Genomic DNA, 19070 nt, shown 5'->3' on the forward strand with positions numbered 1-19070 from the left:
TTTGCATAAAATTTCTTCAGTAGAATAAGTTCCCTGCACCCTCTAGGGTACCATTTATGCTAATTGTGATTTGCTTGAAGGCTGTAGTGGTCAGTGCCTAGATTGAGGTGCATTGCCTTATCTTGGTTGACATATGGTTTGTATGTAGACAGTTTGGTCAAAGAAATTAGAACCAGAATATAATACTTTCTTTTATGGTTTCATCTGGTAAACCTTGGGCAAGTGCACCTTAGAATGTTGCCCATCCCGGCGCTAAGGATGTTATATTCCTGTCATTAAACAGTGGCTTCACGTGGCAGTGATTTTCTACAAGGAGTGGGGTGTTTCAGGTACCCTAGGAGCGGGAGTTCCGGGGGGGGGGGGAGGAGCACTGCTTCTGATTTTTGTAACAGCCACACTCACAACATTAATTCTCTGGGTGAAAAACTAGTAGACAATTCTCTAGTTGATTGTATAATTTAGTTGATTATCTCTCAACTGAAGAGAGGCCTTGGTTCTGTACAGTTAGCCTATCTTCATTACCTGTTTGACTCTGTAACACCTGTGGAACACATGAGTCTGACTAGTAAATGGGCAAGACAAATGCCTGGTTTTAGTCTGTTGTGCTTTTGTTACAGGAAAAGGCCTAGGTTTGAAGGTGGACAAGGATTGGACACCTTGCTGGGGAAAGCAAGTGATCCATTTAACCAAAGGTACTTCATTAGCTTTGATTAATAGGTCTGTCTTGTCTTTTTTTTTTTTTTAATTAGCAGTTGTTTAATATTTTTATGGAATCCTTTCTGTTTGTTCCAGCAGAGATGTCAGCTTATTTTTAGGTTGCTTGAAGCCAGAATCATGGTGGATGTAGGAAAGTGGCCCATCTTCACTCTGCTCTCCCCTCAGGAAATTGCGTCTATTCGGAAAGCATGCGTCTTTGGCACTTCAGCCAATGAAGCACTCTATGTTACTGACAATGATGAGGTAAGACTGAGAACTAGAGTTCAGTTTTGGGACTAGGCTTCCGAGGGTGTGGTTTGAAGACTGAGATAAGATTATGGGATAAAGAAAATCTGAAATTCAGGAAGACTAGGACTTTGATAAAATTTCTCTTTTGTTTTCTTGTTTTAATATGCCTCTGCCCCATAGAATTGACAAAAGTTGTGAAACTTAAGTAATGTTAGCAGAGGTTGAATATTTCTTAGCAAACTTATCAGTCTCTTCTTACCTACTGAACTCCACTCTCAGGGTGGAGAAAGGTGCTTTTAATATAACTTGAAAAGTGTGCATGAAAAAAAAAATATAACTTGAGGCCAGATGACCCAGACAAAACTATTTGTTTTCTAGGTCTTTGTGTTTGGACTGAACTATAGTAACTGTCTAGGGACTGGCGATAACCAGAGTACACTTGTACCCAAGAAGCTAGAATCTTTATGTGGAAAGAAGATTAAAAGCCTTAGTTATGGGAGTGGCCCCCATGTTCTTCTCAGCACTGAAGGTAAAGAGGGGACAAATATAGTTTTTCAGTTTGTGGGAAATTAAGCAGTTAATTCTGAGCCAAAGGGGAGGAAGGACTGTATTAAAGAATTGATTTTTAAATTTTTAAAAAAATTTCTGAGACACTGTATATGAAGCAAGTGGAAGTTAAACATTTCAGGCCATCTTTGAAATAGCCACAATGTCTTGCATGTTGGACATGTTGCTTAGACTATTTATAGAAACTAGTGGAAGATTAGCTATAGCAAAGGAGATCCTTGCAACCTGACTTTTCATTGGCTTTGTAGTCACTAGGCAACATTTCCCTGGTACATTTTCATAAACCCAGATGATAATTTGGTTTCATTTCTTTGTGTAGATCTTACATCTTGAGAAATCTCGGTTTATTCTCAGGCATTCATGGGGGTGCCATATTGAAAGAGTGGGGGATGTGGTTGGAAAGATTCTTGTCCTTTTTTCTCTGCTTCCCCAAAATCAGTAAAGGAGAGTAGACATTTTTCTGTGCTATGGGGAACACAACAAGCTCTGAAAGTTTGTTACATATGATCTAAGTTCTTCCTTTTGTATTTTGGGCCCATCAGCTCTTTTCTTTCTTCCTTCCTTTTTCTCTCCCTCTTCCTTCTTTCCTTTCATTAGGGATTGAACCCAGGGGTGTTGTAAGTTGCCTTGAAGTTGTGATCCTTCTGCCTCAGCCTTCTCAGTTGCTGTGATTACAGGTGTGCGCCACTGCTCCTGGCCCTGCCCATTAGCTCTCACTTCTGCAGAGATTCTCAGCTTTTTGTTGGATGATCCTCTAAGGTGGGCTATGGGAGACAGATTTCATCCTGCCTTTCTGTGTCTAGACTGGGGAATACCAGCTTCCTTGGATGCCACCATGTGCCTTGGCCTCCTGCCTTCTAATTGCCAGCAGCTCTCAAGCTTGAGCCAGATCGGAGCTGATCCTGCAGTAGGAGCGGAACTGGTGTGGAGTGTGTCTCACTTCTGCTCTGTGTAGTCACACTTTCTGGCATTACTCTATCTTTTTCAAGCAGTACTGTTTTACCAGCTGGTTCAGCTGTCATCCAGCGTGACCTAACGACTTAAGCCTTTCCTAACATATCAGTTTTAACTTGACCTCGATGTCAGACATCAACACCAGGGCATATTTTTTATTTATTTATTTTTGAGCAGACCTCGAAAACATACATTTCAAATTCTTATTTTTTCCCCCAAGTGACAACCATAAAACATGATAACTGTCCTGTTGGAATTATTTTCAAAGTCTAGATTATGCAGTTTCAAATATCTCAAGTGTTACATTTATGCTATAAATTATTACTTTTTGTGGGAATGTTTTTCTTTTTGCATTTAATTTGATTTTAATTTTTTTTAGAGAATTTTTTAATATTTATTTTTTAGTTTTCAGCAGACACAACATCTTTGTATGTGGTGCTGAGGATCGAACCCAGGCCGCACGCATGCCAGGCGAGCGCGCTACTGCTTGAGCCAAATCCCCAGCCCTTGATTTTAATTTTTATAATACATTTTACATAGTATGCATCGAACATTCTGCATGTTGTATGCCATATTCTTTTTTTTTTTAAAGAGAGAGAATTTTAATATTTATTTATTTTTAGTTTTCAGCGGACACAACATCTTTGTTTGTATGTGATGCTGAGGATTGAACCCGGGCCGCACCCATGCCAGGCGAGCGCGCTACCGCTTGAGCCACATCCCCAGCCCCTGTATGCCATATTCTTATGTGTTATATATGTAGTTTAAATAGTTTTAAAAATAATTTGACACTTTAAATCATCTAATGGTTTAGATTTTGAGTGAAAATGAAGTGCCCCTACCTCAGCTCTGCTCACCCTTTGAACTTTTTTAGGAAGAGCCACTTTTGACTCTTCCAGGTGTATCTTCTAGAATTACTCTCGTATTTTTAAAATAACATGCTTACACTTCAATTTCTAAATTTTAGATATTATCTCTTTACTTTGTTTCATGGCAGAGAGAATTAGCTCTCTTCCCCTGCCTTCCCTGTCTTTGTCCTTTTGATATCCTGATAGCACTGTTCTATTTAAGTTGGTATTCATGTTTACATTGCTGGACTGTATAAGTGTTATTTATAGTTAAGCTTTCTCCTTTTTTGTACAACTGTTTGTTTTCCTAGGGTTAATAACTCCCTCAAGGTTTTTCATTTACTTTTTTATAATCTGTCATTAACCTATACCCAAACTCTTCCATTAAATAGTATATTGCTTCTAAGCAAATCAGGTAATCTCTAGAGTCCTCAGTCCCTTACTCCAGTGTGGACTGATCACTCGATAAGCCTACTGCACGTGTCAACCTGGAGCATTTATTCACCACTATCCTTGAAAGTCCTTCACTTTTTCCTTTCTGGAGTCCGTATTTTTCATGTTTTATTTTGTTCTTATTTTGGTGAAGCAGTTCTCTCGGAGCCTCCCAAAGAAGGGATGTGAGAACATGCTAATGTCTGTTAGTGGTTTGACCTGCTTCTCAGGTTCTGTTTTTTTCTACTGTTTTCCTTCTTCTTGAGTGTTTGTCTTTCTGCTCCCCACCTTTGCTATCATTTCAGTAGGACTTGGGGAAGAGTAAGATAAAAACCTGTGTTCATTTCTCCATACTTCACTGGCTTTTGCAGTATTTTTGAAGAATGTTTTAGGAATATTTTGGTTAAACTGAACATCCAGTTCCACTTGATGACTACTTTGAAGTTCAATATTTGTTTGATATTATACTTTACATACAGATCTTGGGCTTGAGGATTTCTTTTGTCTTCTGAAACAATATTAAATTAGTTTGCTTATAAAATTGTTTCTAGCTCCTTCCCCAGTTCATTTTCCATTCCCTGAAGACTAAATTCAATTTCCTTAAAGGTTAGAAATTCATGGGTGCTCTTTGCCTCCCTCCATGCTCTCCTTCCCCCAATTCTCCTTGGGGGATATCATGTCCTTGGACAATTTTTGCTCACCTCTTAAGCCTCAAGTGATCCTGAAATTTAGTCCTGGGTTTGTTAAGAGATAGTATGTCTAGAAAGGGCCTAAGAGCCCTTTTGTTTCCTTAGGACATGCTAATTCTCCTGTTGGAATTACTTTCAGAATCTGGATCATACAGTTTCAAATATCTCAAGTGTTACATTTAGACTAAGGGACCAGTTCTGAAGCAAAAGAAGTGCAGCAGTGTGTACTAAGGATCAGTACACCCTAATTTGGGACTAAGAGCCATCTCACGATGGAGTTCACCTTTCCTATGCTTCATCAAGGGAAGAAAGTGTGCGTATACTCCTTTACAATAATGACTGGCACCTGGTTTGGATAGTTTACCTGATTTGTGATTCAGACTCATCCTTGAGGGTTCTGAGCCCCTGGCTATGGTGAACTCTGGCATGGCTGCTGCACATTTCTTTCCACTCTCATTATTAGGCAGGCATACAATATGACTTGCAGATGTGACCTGGGTGCCAGCCATATTCCTCTCTGCCCTCATAACAACAGTCCTGCCTCTCTTCCTGCCAGGACTGTGACTTCTCTTCCTTTTTTTTTTTTTTTTTTTAGTACTGGGGATTGAACCCAGGGGTGCTGTACCACTGAGCCATATCCTCAGCCTTTTTATTTTTTGAGACAGTTTCTGAGGCTGGTTTTGAACTTGTGATCTTTCTATGTCAGCCTCCTGAATTGCTGGGATTACAGGCATGCACCACCACCACCACCGACTTCTCTCTGTTCTTGCTTTTTGGCAATTCCCAGCAGCCACAGCTCACAGTTCAGTGGGACTCCCTGTGGTCCTTACTGGAACCAGGGTTTCTAAACCCATGGAACTTAGAATTGCAAGCTCAAATCCCCCAAGTTGGTCATGAGGGGTGATGGTTAGTAGGGACACTCATATATCCATTTTTTGGTACCTGGACCCATGTATTCTGCCTGTTAGGAACACAGCACCAGAAAGCAGTCCTTAATTTATAGCAGATACTTCACTTTGGTGGGCTGCATCCCTTCCCTGCTAGGTAGCATTTCCTGGCTGATGCCTCACCTATGCCTCTGGTCAGAGCATCCATCCATCATGCACTCTGGTTGGCAGTATGATCAGGTACACACCGCTGCACTTCTTTTGCTGCAGAACTGGTCCCTTAGTCTAAGATGTTTTGGGGAATCCCATATCAGTGGATTAAATACTCCATGAACCCCCATTAGTGGTTCTGGCTGAGGCCCTGTGGGCCAGAAACCAATACCTGGGCTATATGTTTCTGTTGATAGCCCATTCCAGGGTCAGTTGTAAATGTCCTGCCATCAGCTGGCTGGCTGGTGTCCTTGAGGGAGGTGCTGAGTTGGGGGGTCAGCACAGGTCTCTGTTAATGGCGTAGTGGAGATTTGGCAATGGTAGTAGCTAGATCTGCCTTAGTGAGTGGGAGCTGGGCTCTTGTATAAAGATGTTATCTATTTTTTCATATGGTTAAGAGTCACTGTATTTCTTTCACTGAACTGTCAATTCATATTTCCATAGGTTTTGGTCTTTTTTTTTTTTTTTTGTATTTTTAGGAGTTCTTTTGTATATGGGATTTTATATACTCAGTGGTATATATTGCAAATATTTCTTCCCAGTATTTAATTTTTTCTTTGCTCATGGTTTTTCGTCATTTTCCACATAAAAATTGTGTGTTTTTTAAATGTAACTAGATTCAAAATTAGTGCTTTTTCTGTTGCTTTTGGATTCTTGAGGTATGAAAATTTTCTTTACTCCTGGGTTAGGGAGGAATTAACTAACTTTTCCCCTCTGCTTCCTATATGGTTTTTATATTTCAAATTCATTTCAATCAGAAGTTACCATGATGTATAGTATGAGGAATGAATGTAATTTTTCAAAATGATCATGCAGCTGTCTCAACCCAGCTTGTTTCTCCAATTGATGTTGCATTTCTGGACCCTCAATTCTATCGCATTGATCAGTCTGTTCATGTCCTAATATTAGTTTATAAATATTTTATGGTTCTTAATAACTGGCAGAGTTACCATTTTCTTTTTTTTTTTTTTTTAAATATGGTTTGTCTAGTTCCAGAAGGTAACTTGAGGGATTTTATTGCTATTGTTTTTATTTTACAACTTATATAGGAAAACTGTCATTTTTATGATACTGTTTCCTGAGAATAAGGAGTGTATTTCTCTTTCAGGACTTAAAGCCCTCCTAGGCTATTTTTTTTTTTTACCTGCTATAATCTCACCATAGTGTTGTGGGTCAGTTTTTAACTCTTTCTTAAACCTTCAGTTGTGAGTTGCATACTTAGGATGAAATGCCCCATTTTTGGTTCTTTTGTTATTTCTGTGGGAAGGAGCGCCTCCTGAGAAGCATGTCAGAGGTTCTCTAGGTCGGCCTTGTACCTGCCAGAGTAGTCTAAGTTTGTGTGGGCTGCTATTCAAGACAAGACAACCAGAGGCCTGTTTGGATGTCACTACCCTCCCCTGCTTGCTCGGGACTGTCAGCCAGCCAGCAGTCTAACCAGGACTTTTGATTTCAGTTGTTGTCTTTGAATGTCGTCAGGTCTAGTGTCCTGCATAAGTCAGGATGTTTTATTACCATGGGAAAACACTAGAGAAGAACACCAAATTTGGGAAGACCTGCTCTTGATACTCAGGCAGACTGTGGGAAGAAATGCATGAAATGATAATACAAAACAAAAAAGTTACCTCTGTCAGAATCACAAAAGCATAAAGTCCGTTTAAAAAAAATTCAGGCAGGGGCTTGGGATGTGGCTAAAGCTGTAGCGCGCTCGCCTGGCATGCGTGTGGCCCGGGTTCGATCCTCAGCACCACATACAAAGATGTTGTGTCCGCCGAAAACTGAAAAATAAATATTAAAAAAGTTCTCTCTCTCTCTCTCTCTCTCTCTCTCTCTCTCTCAAAAAAAAAAAAAAAAAAAAAATTCAGGCAGAGGAGCTTACTGGTTGTTGACCCTATCAGGGAGCTTGGTGGGAGTCGGGTGTTGGAAGCTCTATACCCCTCCCCCACTCTGCCCTGTGTAGCTTTTCTATTTGGCTGTTCCTGAGTTGTGTTCTTTATAATACACTAATTGTTCTCTCCAAAGATAGCCACAGTGAGAGTGAAGATGCCTTTTGGTGATGGCCAGCCCCTGGGCATTGAGCCATCCTGCTTTTCAATCTTCCTGAGCTCACATAGGTCATGAAACAAAGACTGGCACCTCAGTGTCCCCTGTCCAGATTCCTGACACACAGAATAAATGAGCATAGTAAAACAGTTGCTTTATAAAGCCTCCCCTCCCAAACAAAATTCAGTCAGATTTCATGACACCAAAATACTCTTGAGAGAAGCTTTGTGATTTTTGTTTCCCTAGCAAACAGCATTCCTTTTCCCTCTGTTCATTGGGAGTGATTGACACAGCCCTCCTCCAGGGGTTCCCTGAGGCTTGATTTTTCGTAAAGTGATGTCAGTGTTGGTGATAAACTTTTCTGTGATTCTACCTTTTGCTTGGTACCAGTCATACAAACTACTGCCATGAATCAGTGTTTAGAAAGTCTATAGGTTTCGTATACATTAAGATTGGCTTCTGACCATAAAACTGATCTTCTATGTTGGTACCAAGTGCTTTCATTTAAGCTTTTTGCTTCTTTCTGACCTGTTCTCTCATCCCTCTTTTTCCTCTTCCACCAGTGGCTACTTTATAGAGAAGAGAGGGCAATGTAGGAGAAAGAAGGTTTAGTGAATGAGGTGTACAAACTCTGGGAAAGAAAGTATCAAGGCTACCACTTCCTCTTAGCACTGATTCTGTGTGTGCCCTGTGTGTAGATGGAGTGGTTTATGCCTGGGGCCACAATGGATACAGCCAGCTGGGGAATGGAACCACCAACCAGGGCATCGCTCCCATCCACGTCTGTACCAATCTCTTGATCAAGCAGGTGGTTGAAGTTGCTTGTGGATCACATCACTCAATGGCTCTGGCAGCTGATGGAGAGGTAAGTGTGCTGTTTTTATTCTTTTTAAAAATTGTGGTAAAATATACATAACATAAAATTTACCATCTTAGTTTCTTTTTTTGGTGGTGCTGGAGATTGAGCCCAGGGCTTTGCCCATGCTAGGCAAGTGCTCTACCACTGAGCTATATCCCCAGCACCCATCTTAACCATTTTTAAGTACAGTTCAGGGACATTAAATCTATTCACATTATTACTGCAGTTGTCACCGCCATCTACACCCAGACTCTTTATCTTATAAAACACACTGTATCTGATAAACATTCACTCTCCATCCTTGCTCTCCCAGCTCTTGGCTACTGCATTCTACTTTTTGTTTTTATAACTTGGACAACTCGTGGTGCCTCATAGAAGTGAAATCATACAGTATTGTCATTTTATTGACTCGCTTATTTCATTGAGCATGGTGACTTCAAGTTGACAGAATTTTTAAAGGCTGAATAATATTCCTTTTGAATGTATATATCATGTTTTGTTTTTTATGTTCATCTGTTATTAGATATGTTGTTGGATATATCTGCTTTTCTATTGTGAAATTTTTCTATTTAAAAAAAGACCATATTTGTACTTGGCATAACTTGTAGCTAAAATGATTGTGGGAACACTCTTCTCCAGCATAACCTGTGTCATATAGTCAGAGGACTTCCCTTTTGGTAGAAGAAATTAATCTTGTGTGTGTGTGGTGCTTTGCACATACACATGGCTATAGCAGCGTTCTACCACTGAGCTACAGCCCCATCCCTAGAATTCAGTCTTAAGGGTGAGTGTCATACTGTTTGCCAAGACCACAAATCAGGGGGCTGGGATTGTGGCTCAGAGGAAGAGTGCTCACCTCGAATGTGTGAGGCATTGGGTTCAATCCTCAGCCCCACATAAAAATAAAATAAAGATATTGTGTCTACCTATAACTAAAAAAAAAAATACTTAAAAAGACCACAAATCAGATATGTATAATGGTGTTCTGGACTTTTTTTTTTTTTTTTAATGACCTTATTCCTCAAGATATGTTTTGTTTTTTGGTGTATTTGTAATGATTCTGGAGAAAATAACTTCCCCAGCCTGTAGTAGGTGTTATACCTCTTATTCATCCCTGGATCCATGCTTGTCTTAAAGTTACTGTCTTGCTCACTGTACCACACTCTAAGCACTCGTTTTTTTTCCTTTTCCCTTCTCTTGTAGGTATTCGCTTGGGGCTATAACAACTGTGGCCAGGTGGGATCAGGATCTACAACAAACCAACCAACTCCTCGAAAGGTTACCAACTGTTTACATATCAAGAGGGTGGTTGGCATTGCCTGTGGTCAGACCTCTTCCATGGCTGTGCTGGACAATGGTGAGGTGAGCCTTCACTCCCTTCCTGGTCCATCCCCTCTCAGGAATTGTCGTTGGGAGCAATGAGCATTGGAGGGAAGAGGGCTTTGTGTTGTCAGCTCCATTGACCTCTAACTGATCATGAGGACTGGCCAGAGGATGTTTGCTCCTCAGAGCGATTTCTTTAAATCCCAAAATTTACCTGCAAGTAAAGATTCTGGTATGGTTAAATTTTGTTTATTGCCTAATGCTTATAAGTATTTGTGCTTAAAGAATTTGGTATCAAATTTCTTTCCTAGTGAAAGTCAGCTGTGCTTTCTTTAGTCAGCTGATAGTCTTTGTAGAGCTACTTACTGCTTCTTGAATGTTTGATCATAAAAGGAAGCAACTTGCTAGGGCGGATTTTTTTGTCCTGATTGTTGTTGGCTACTTTAAAAAAACATACCCTTCAGCTACCCTCACCTTTGAGCTGATAGTTATGTCTATGAAATTATTTTTGATTGTTGTTTCTACTTTAACTTGCCACTTATTGATTTCTTAGTGCATGAAAATTATGCAAAAATACTTCTGTAGACACAGATTTTATAGCATCATGCAGTGGGGCCATAGAGTGCTTTAGAATTTACTGAGTTCTTATCTAGTTTATTTAATTTGAGGTGGGCAGGTACCAGGGATTGAACTCGGGGGTACTCAAATACTGAGCCACATTCCCAGCCCTATTTTGTATTTTATTTAGAGACAGGGTCTCACTGAGTGCCTAGCACCTCGCTTTTGCTCAGGCTGGCTCTGAACTTGCAATCTTCTCGCCTCAGCCTCCCGAGCTGCTAGGATTACAGGCATCTCAGATATGTCCTTTGCCACTTTCACCTGGCATTTTCCTTCTAGTCTTTTGTCACTGACTGAGGTGTGTCCAGCCAGGCCTACCACCTTGTCTTCTGTCTCTGTCTCTGACACACTTCCAGGCCTTCTGCCTGGATTGCTTTTGGCCCTGTTCATCCTTCAGCTCTGCTCAGGTCTCTACTTTCTGAAGTATTCCCCAAACTTTCTAGGGCTAAGCCCTTGCAAGCTCCTCATTATCCTATGGTGCCTCGATTATCTCTGTTTCAGCTCTTACTGTCTACAGAAAATTTGCCTGTATCTACCTCCCATGTTAAACCATTACCAAAGACTTAGATTCCTAGTACCTTTCACAGCGTCCTGACATACATAAGTGCCTCATAATTGTTAATGATCCTCAGCTTCTTCATCTATAAGACAGGAACCAAATGACTTCTCCAAGCCTTCTCAAACCTAGTAAGTCATGGAGTGAGAACTGATGCCAAATTCTGCCATTCTTCACCCCCAAAATATCTTCTGTTTGGAGATCAGTTACAGGATCACCTAAAGTAGAACATGGGTGTTAGAGTACTGATTTATTTAGATGGACTGGATTTAGATGGATCCAAAGCCCCATTCTCTCTTTTTTCTCTCTGCTCTTAGGTGTATGGCTGGGGTTACAATGGCAATGGTCAGCTGGGCTTGGGAAACAATGGTAATCAGCTGAGCCCCGTGAGAGTGGCAGCTTTGCACAGTGTGTGTGTGAACCAGGTACGTTTGGGAGCCTCTTGCTAGCTGGTGTCTGTCCAACTTTCCTGTTCTGACTTGGAAAAATATCGGAGGTTTACTCCTTTTCTTTTTTTCCAGGTTGGGGGGAGGTTTGCCCCTTCCCCTGCCTGGAAATTTCCAGTTCTCTCACCTTCCCTATTTAATATTACATCTTCCCTAAATTCCCATGAGGAGGAGGCACATGGTGCTGGCATATCAAGTGACAAACTGGTGGTAAAATCCAGTACTCTAAGGTTTAGGCTTTCCTAATGCTTTTTAATGTTCTAGCAAATGTCAGTCCACACCTGACGGTGAATTGGCGTTCTACAGAAGCTGGCTGTAATCTCTGAGATGCTTTCCCTGCCCTTCCTGTTGTCCTCCTAATGGTAATGATTTATGTTTACTTGCAGATTGTCTGCGGCTATGCACATACTCTAGCACTAACAGATGAGGGCTTGCTCTATGCCTGGGGAGCTAACACGTATGGGCAGCTGGGAACTGGCAATAAAAATAACCTGTTAAGCCCAGCACACATCATGGTGGAAAAAGAAAGGTAACTTGGCTGAGCTAGGTCTTGGGACTGTGTGTGTGTGTGTGTGTGTGTGTGTGTGTGTGTGTGTATATGTATGTTATGGTCTTGGTACTGTGAGAGGCAGAGCTGTGGTGTTTGGCTTTGTGACTCTTTCATTTTATTAACATTCTCATTTGGAGGAAAATGGTTTTGAGTTCCAGCCAGAATGAACATGGAGTTGGTACGATTCTCATGCAGCTTTCTGAAATAACCACCTGTGATTAATATGAATGCATCTTGGCATAATTCTGACAGATTTGGTGTTACCCCTGGAATAGGGAAGTAAAATGGGATCTGTGATTATGTTGAAATTCAAATTGTACAAACTTTCCCTGTTTGCCAACTAAATGCACTTATAAATAAATAAAATCTCTTAAAAAGACATTATCTATTTAAATATTAATTTGAGTTAATGTGTCTTACTGGAATGATGCTTAGTGAACCAGGTTGTGAGGTCTCATCCACTCATTCCGGAGTGTTGACTTGTGGTTCTGGGACCCTGCCTAGGAAGTGTGCTGTGAAATGCAGGGCGAAGCCTTAGTCCCTTCGGATGGGAATGTTCAGAGTCCATGATCCTTTGCCCAGTGTTTATGAGCCTGATGAGTGTTCTGAGCTCTGGTAGAGGTGGGAGAGAAAGCCATAAGGAAATGGTTTATTGAAGATGTTTGTTTTTACTACACTTAAATTCCCCAGAATAGTCAGGACGTTTTTCAGTGTCTACTTTCCTTCCTTTTTCTTTGGTTTCTAATCTGCTTTTCTAAGTTTTCCTTAACCGTACATATTATTTATCCTAACTTGGGATTCTAATTTATCTGAAGCCATCAGGAAAGGAGAGACACAGGGCTCTTTTGGTTTTGTTGATGTGATATGGCTGCTAGCATTTCTGGGTCTTAGGCTGTTTTTTGAGGTGTTCCAAGCATAAACTTTTAAATTTTGTGTGTCGGGTGTGCTAAGGGCTTCTGTGGTAAGGAAGTGACATGTGTTATTCTTAAACTTTTCAGGGTAGTGGAGATTGCAGCCTGTCACTCCACCCACACGTCTGCCGCCAAGACCCAGGGAGGGCATGTGTACATGTGGGGCCAGTGCCGGGGCCAGTCAGTGATCCTGCCTCACCTCACCCACTTCTCCTGCACTGACGATGTGTTTGCGTGCTTTGCCACTCCTGCTGTTTCTTGGCGTCTTCTGTCTGTAGGTAAGAAGGCTCAGGGCTCCTTCCACCAAGGAAGAATGGTACTGTCCACTGACCACATAGCAGTTCCTGCATGTGTGCTAGTTGTGGGCTCTTTTAGGTTCTAGAATGTTTTATTTTGCATTTGCTTTAATGTTTTTCCCCAGTGATAACCACATTTAAGGATGTCATTAAATATTCCCATAGATTCTTTTTTCCCTCCCTAAGTGCTTCCTTTTAATTGAGATCAAATTTACATAACATAAACTGGACACGGTGGCACATACCTGTAATCCCGGCAGCTCTGGACTGAGGTGAGAGGATGGGGAGTTCAAGGCCATCCTGGGAAATATAACAAGATTGTCTGAAAGAAAGAAAGGAAAAAACCAAAACAATAACAAAAAAATCTTACATAACATAGTTAACCATTTTTTTAAAGTATACAATCCAGTTGAATTTAGTATATTCATAGTGTATATTTATCATTTCCATCAAGTTCTGAAATGTTTTCATCATTCCAAAAGAAAATCTTGCACTCAATAAGCACCACTCTCACCTCACCCCCATTGTCATGAGGGCAAGAGCACATTTAGGACAAATTAAGCTGCAGCTCAACTTAATGTGAACTAACTGAACATTTCCTTTAAATTCATTTTGTCAATGTCTTTAGTGCTCTCTCTCCCTCCCTCCCTCTCTCTCTCTTTCTCTGTGTGTGTGTGTGTGTGTGTGTGTGTGTGTATCTCGACACATGATTAGAAAAAATTTAGTTTGCTGAGTGGGACTGTTTGGCTCTTATCATACACAGGTAGCATGTGTAGCCTAAGTGCAGCTGTATAACATGTCCTGTGATTTCTATACACTGCTCACTGGACCTATTGATAAAAGGCTTCCTCTGGTTCTTGCATCTTAAGATGGCCTAGACATCCTTTTCAGAACAGTGTTGTGACATTTTCAGTGTTAGGTTTGGAAAAAATGTGGTTGCTGATTATTTCAGTCCTAGATGACTTCTTTCCCTTCCAGCCACTAAGTCAGAAGTGTTTTTTTCCTTCTAGGTTTTGATCTCAGCTGAATGTTAGGAAGAAGGTCAGATGGTGAATTCAGATCTCTGGGGAATAATTCTTCTCTGAAAGGTGCTATACTTGTCACTGGAAACAAAGAAGGGGTAGGGTCATTTCCACCCTGTGACAGATGCAGAGGCGGCAGCACTAACCAGAGTTTCTGTTTAGGATGGTGACGTAGCCATCTCCACCTCTCCACTCTGCCCATCATAGTCATTTCCTGTCTTTGGTCCTATAGTGATCCAGGCTTAGGATCAGGGAAAGACTGGCTTTTGAGAAAGTTTCCACTGTTCGTCCTCAGCCAGGAGGGCTCTGCATTGTGGGGTTGAGGCAGAGCTGCAGGTCAATGTTAGAGGGCTAGGGCAAACCATATTTCCGTCCTCATTTATTAAGTTAAGCCTGGGTTTTAGCTGAGCTCTTTGGTTAAGCCACTGTTCTCAGCTTGTGGGCAGTTGAAACCTTTCTCCAGTGTCCATAGCAGCTTTTTTCAATGCTCGGTGAGGACCTCTGGAGTTTATTTCTGTTGTCTGCCTTCTTTCTTTTTCCTTCCTTTGTACATGTGAAGAACGTGTTTCATGAGTTCACTCAGGAGCCTTACTTTCCTTCAGGATAGTGCAGTTCTGCTTATATGGCCTCATCACAGCAGTTCTTGTTTTTTTTTTTTTGAATGCTGATAACTTGAAAAATAAATAAATAAATAAATAAATTTTATTGGTTGTTCAAAACATTACAAAGCTCTTGACATATCATATTTCATACATTTGATTCAAGTGGGTTATGAACTCCCATTTTTACCCTGTATACAGATTGCAGAATCACATCGGTTACACATCCACATTTTTACATAATGCCATACTAGTGACTGTTGTATTCTGCTACCTTTCCTATCCTCTACTATCCCCCCTCCCCTCCCCTCCCATCTTCTCTCCCTACCCCATCTGCTGTAATTCAATTCTCTCCCTTGTTTTTTTTCCCTTCTCCCTCACATCCTCTTATATGTAATTTTGTATAACAATGAGGGTCTCCTTTCATTTCCATGCAATTTCCCTTCTCTCTCCCTTTCCCTCCCACCTCTCGCCCCTGTTTAATGTTAATCTTTTCCTCATGCTCTTCCTCCCTGCTCTGTTCTTTGCAATTCTTGTTGAGTGATGTCGCTTGTAAAACTGCACCCATGTTACTAAGTGCATCTGCTTAGTTTCTAGGTTGTGAGGATTGCTTATACATTGATTTTTAGGGTTAAGAGGAATGTTTAGATTTTAGATGATTAGGAAAAGCCATGTCTCTGCTTAAGAACCTAACTGCTTAGCATGACCACTTGGTAAATTTGTTTCAGGCCTCCTTGATTTGAATATTGCCACTTCAAAAAAGAGCAGAGATGTTCTTAGTCTTTCACTCAAAGAAAATTGTCATATTCTTAGTCCTAGAAAAGAACCTCCTCAATTGTGAGGGATTTACTATAGCCTTTTGAACCCTGTAACTGGATCTTTTTTACACTCATTTCTCATGACTAAGCATGTAGGACTGGTATTTGGCTTATCCAAATACTTATTGTTATGGTAGTTTGTAGATGTAGGACACTTATTTTAATATTGTGAAATAGATTTGTCAAATAACTCTCTTGAACAAAAATTGAATTTAGCCACCATGCTGCTGCTGCTGCTGATCTTTTGGAAGTCTTTCAGATCTTAAGTCTGTCTCCTGAGCTTTCTATATTAATAGTGTGTTCGTTGCCTTCAGAGCATGAAGACTTTTTAACAGTTGCAGAGTCACTGAAGAAAGAATTTGATAGTCCAGAAACTGCTGATCTCAAGTTTCGAATTGATGGAAAATATATTCATGTCCATAAAGCTGTTTTGAAAATCAGGTATTTTTCAATGAACTTAGAGACATCAATAACTTTGTTTTCTTTTTGCATTTTCATTTATTATTCCACAAAACAGATACTACAAGGAAGTAGTCTTGGCAATAGAAATAAATGTCACAGCTGAATATTTTTGCAGATGCTTATCAAATTCATTTATTATCAGAAAGTTTCATGTATGCTCCTACAACTTATAGGAAAAGTGTATTGGGGGAGTGTTAAGTATTTGTCTTTTTTTTTTTTTTAAATTAAGGATCTTGGGCTGGGGATGTATTTCAGTGGGATAGAGTGCTTATATAGCATGCACAAGGCCTTAGGCTTGATCCCTAGTGCCACAAAACAACAAAGTCTTGAGTATTTGTTTACATTGGAAAATTTGTTTACATATTACATATTTGCTATTAAAAGTTCATTTTTTCCCAGTTAGAAAACTCCCATAGTTAGGACAAAAGTTAAAGAAAAAGTTGTTTAGATGTAGTAAAGGGCAAGAGTTCCTTGTATAAATATGAGGGAACTATGCATTTATTAACATCTGGGCTATTGCTTCTGACGCTACCATTACAGAGAAAAGGTATGTAAAATCAGAACACTAACAGGCTATTTACACGTCTTTTTGGAAATTTAGTTAAAAACCTATTTGCAAAGTAATGCACTTTAGGGGAATTGAAGCTATATACCATTCATTACTAAGGCCAACATAGCTGAACCATAGTATTGGCTGAAAAGATGAACTGGACTTTTGTCTCTGCCAGTGACCCCCGTGTCCTTTCATTGCAGTTTTCTGACCTGTACATTATACCCACTTAGACAACTCTTTCTTTTTAACTTTTCAGATGGAGTAATTATGTAACTGAGCCATTTTTTTAAAGTATTTTGAAAGTGTTTTGAAAGTATTGTTTGCCCTTTGTACCATATCACTTTAAATAATGATTTACAAAAAATGAAAGCATGTTATACTGTAAGAAAATCCAGTTTCAAGAAATAAGTTACTGGGGCTGGGGATGTGGCTCAAGCGGTAGCGTGCCTGCCTGGCATGTGTGCGGCCTGGGTTCGATCCTCAGCACCACATACAAACAAAGATGTTGTGTCCGCCGAGAACTAAAAAATAAATATTAAAAATTCTCTCTCTCTCTCTCTCTCTCAAAAAAAAAAAAAATCAAATCAGTTACTCATGCAGGTGGATCTGTAAATACAAATCAAAAAGACCTGCTTGGGTTTTCTTGAAATATGTGACTGTGCTAGTGAATGTGTTTTACAGATAACATTTATGGCAGGCCTGGGAGGGAAGGAAAGAGTGAGCAGGCCACTCAGAGAAACAAATAGAGAGTGATGGTTGCTTGGAGAGAAGTTGGAGATGAAAAAAAAACGAAAACTATCCTGTCAGATAATGGATCAGTAATCAGTTTAATACAAATCAGTTAACATTTAAACTCCTTTTAAGAGTCAATTAATTACATAAAATTAAAAAATAATCATTTCAATGATGTTAATATGTAGCCAAAAGTTTTGAACTCTCATTTCTGAATTATTTATTTATTTTCATTATTTAAAATGCACTTCTGTATACTCTGTTTTTTAAAAATAACCAATGAGCCAAAAAACTTGATCAGAAAGGGGTTGTTAGGTTGAAACAGTAGTGCTCTTCTACCAGTTTGTCTGACTTCATCACCTTCCTCAGCTAATTTTTGCTAATGTGTTTTAGGTGTGAGCACTTTCGATCCATGTTCCACTCATACTGGAATGAGGACATGAAGGAGGTGATAGAAATAGACCAGTTTTCTTACCCCGTGTATCGTGCCTTTCTCCAGTACCTCTACACAGACACGGTGGATCTGCCGCCCGAAGACGCCATAGGTACCTCAGCCCATGTGGTTAGGAACATGTCTCTTCATGCCTTAGCCTAGTGAAATATAAAAAGTTCCAGGTGTATGGGCTTTTATGTCGTTATTAAAAGAAGTTTGAAGTAAATGTTTTTAAAAACAGTTCTGGATAGTTATCATAGTTAATAATTATGGACAGTTTATAACCGGACTTATATAAAGTATAAGTTACTAATTAACTTTGCATTTTGGAAAAAATTAAGGGAGATTCCGTTTCCCCTCTTCCTTTGTACTATAGAAGAAAATGTGAAATGAATATAGGAGAGGTATGTTTTAGAGGTGGGAGAGTTTGGGAGTAAGACAATTTACATACTCAAATTCAGAATATTTGCTAAGAGGGCTGGGGCTGTGGCTCAGTGGTAGAGCATGGGTGAGGCACTGGGTTCGATCCTTAGCACCACATAAAAAAACAACTAAAAAATAAAGATTAAATTCTTAAAAAGAAAAAGAATATTTGCTAAGAAACTTGTGACTTACCTACATAACTGTTCACTAAAATGTTTAAATGCATATGTTTATAAATTAGGGAAATTTATTATAAACTAGATTAAACCTCTTATACTTTTTACTTCTAGGTCTTTTGGATTTGGCAACATCTTACTGTGAAAACAGACTGAAAAAACTTTGCCAGCACATTATCAAGCGAGGAATCACTGTGGAGAATGCCTTTACACTATTCTCTGCTGCAGTCAGATATGATGCAGAGGTAACAAAACAGTGAACAGCAAACCAGAATCACCTGTAGCTCCCTGTGCTCATTTACCCCCCTTCTCTCCCGTGGCCCAAAGAACAAATGAGTAACTTCGCCTGTTTAGGGATTCCGTTAACCAACTGATCCAAATGAAATCTGGTCTTTCTCCTTTATTTTCTGTTCATTGTTTCAAAATTGGTTGTTCCTCTACTTCATTCTTAACTAAGATCAGAACCTAACTGACTGAGGTCCCAGCAGCTATGCAGCAGGTTGGAACATAAAGTGCTGCAGCCAACTGGACTGACAGGCAGCGAGCTTTAGCTTCTAGTCTTTCTCAGTGTCCACGTGTCTGTCTGTCAAGACCCACAGCTGTCTCCCCAACTCTACCCTTTCAGAAGCCCAGGATGCCATATAATTTTTATCCGTGCGTGCTCCAGAATTCTGTCATTGTCTGATTATTACTCACAAGTATTCATGTGTTAAGAACTTGC

The 19070-nt window shown here is 40.0% G+C and overlaps 2 protein-coding genes across 6 annotated transcripts in view; one reads left to right on the top strand and one right to left on the bottom strand.

Moving 5' to 3' along the window:
* Positions 1-19070, top strand: part of RCBTB1 (RCC1 and BTB domain containing protein 1) — a 41540-nt gene that overhangs the window by 13437 nt on the left and 9033 nt on the right. For 3 of the 5 annotated variants that reach the window (XM_081306527.1, XM_081306526.1, XM_081306530.1), the window contains exons 2-12: positions 618-692; positions 796-960; positions 1324-1474; positions 8271-8437; positions 9635-9793; positions 11246-11353; positions 11761-11903; positions 12923-13113; positions 15885-16011; positions 17711-17862; positions 18464-18594. In XM_081306527.1, the coding sequence (XP_081162653.1) occupies positions 835-960; positions 1324-1474; positions 8271-8437; positions 9635-9793; positions 11246-11353; positions 11761-11903; positions 12923-13113; positions 15885-16011; positions 17711-17862; positions 18464-18594 (1455 nt within the window). In that variant the 5' untranslated portion in view covers positions 618-692; positions 796-834. Of the gene's footprint in view, positions 1-617; positions 693-792; positions 961-1323; positions 1475-8270; positions 8438-9634; positions 9794-11245; positions 11354-11760; positions 11904-12922; positions 13114-15884; positions 16012-17710; positions 17863-18463; positions 18595-19070 lie in introns of all 5 variants that reach the window. The other 2 variants (XM_081306529.1, XM_081306528.1) reach the window with 1 other exon arrangement.
* Positions 8305-19070, bottom strand: part of LOC308655960 (histone-lysine N-methyltransferase SETDB2-like) — a 93323-nt gene continuing 82557 nt past the window's right edge. Inside the window, exons 25-28 of the mRNA XM_081306464.1 lie at positions 17793-17908; positions 13377-13453; positions 10951-11146; positions 8305-8426 (exon numbers count right to left, since the gene is read on the bottom strand). The gene's annotated coding sequence lies outside the window, so the exon portion shown is untranslated. The remainder of the gene's footprint in view (positions 8427-10950; positions 11147-13376; positions 13454-17792; positions 17909-19070) is intronic.

The sequence above is a fragment of the Spermophilus citellus genome, assembly GCF_964194105.1.
Source record: "Spermophilus citellus genome assembly, chromosome: 1".
NCBI classification, from domain to species: domain Eukaryota; kingdom Metazoa; phylum Chordata; class Mammalia; order Rodentia; family Sciuridae; genus Spermophilus; species Spermophilus citellus.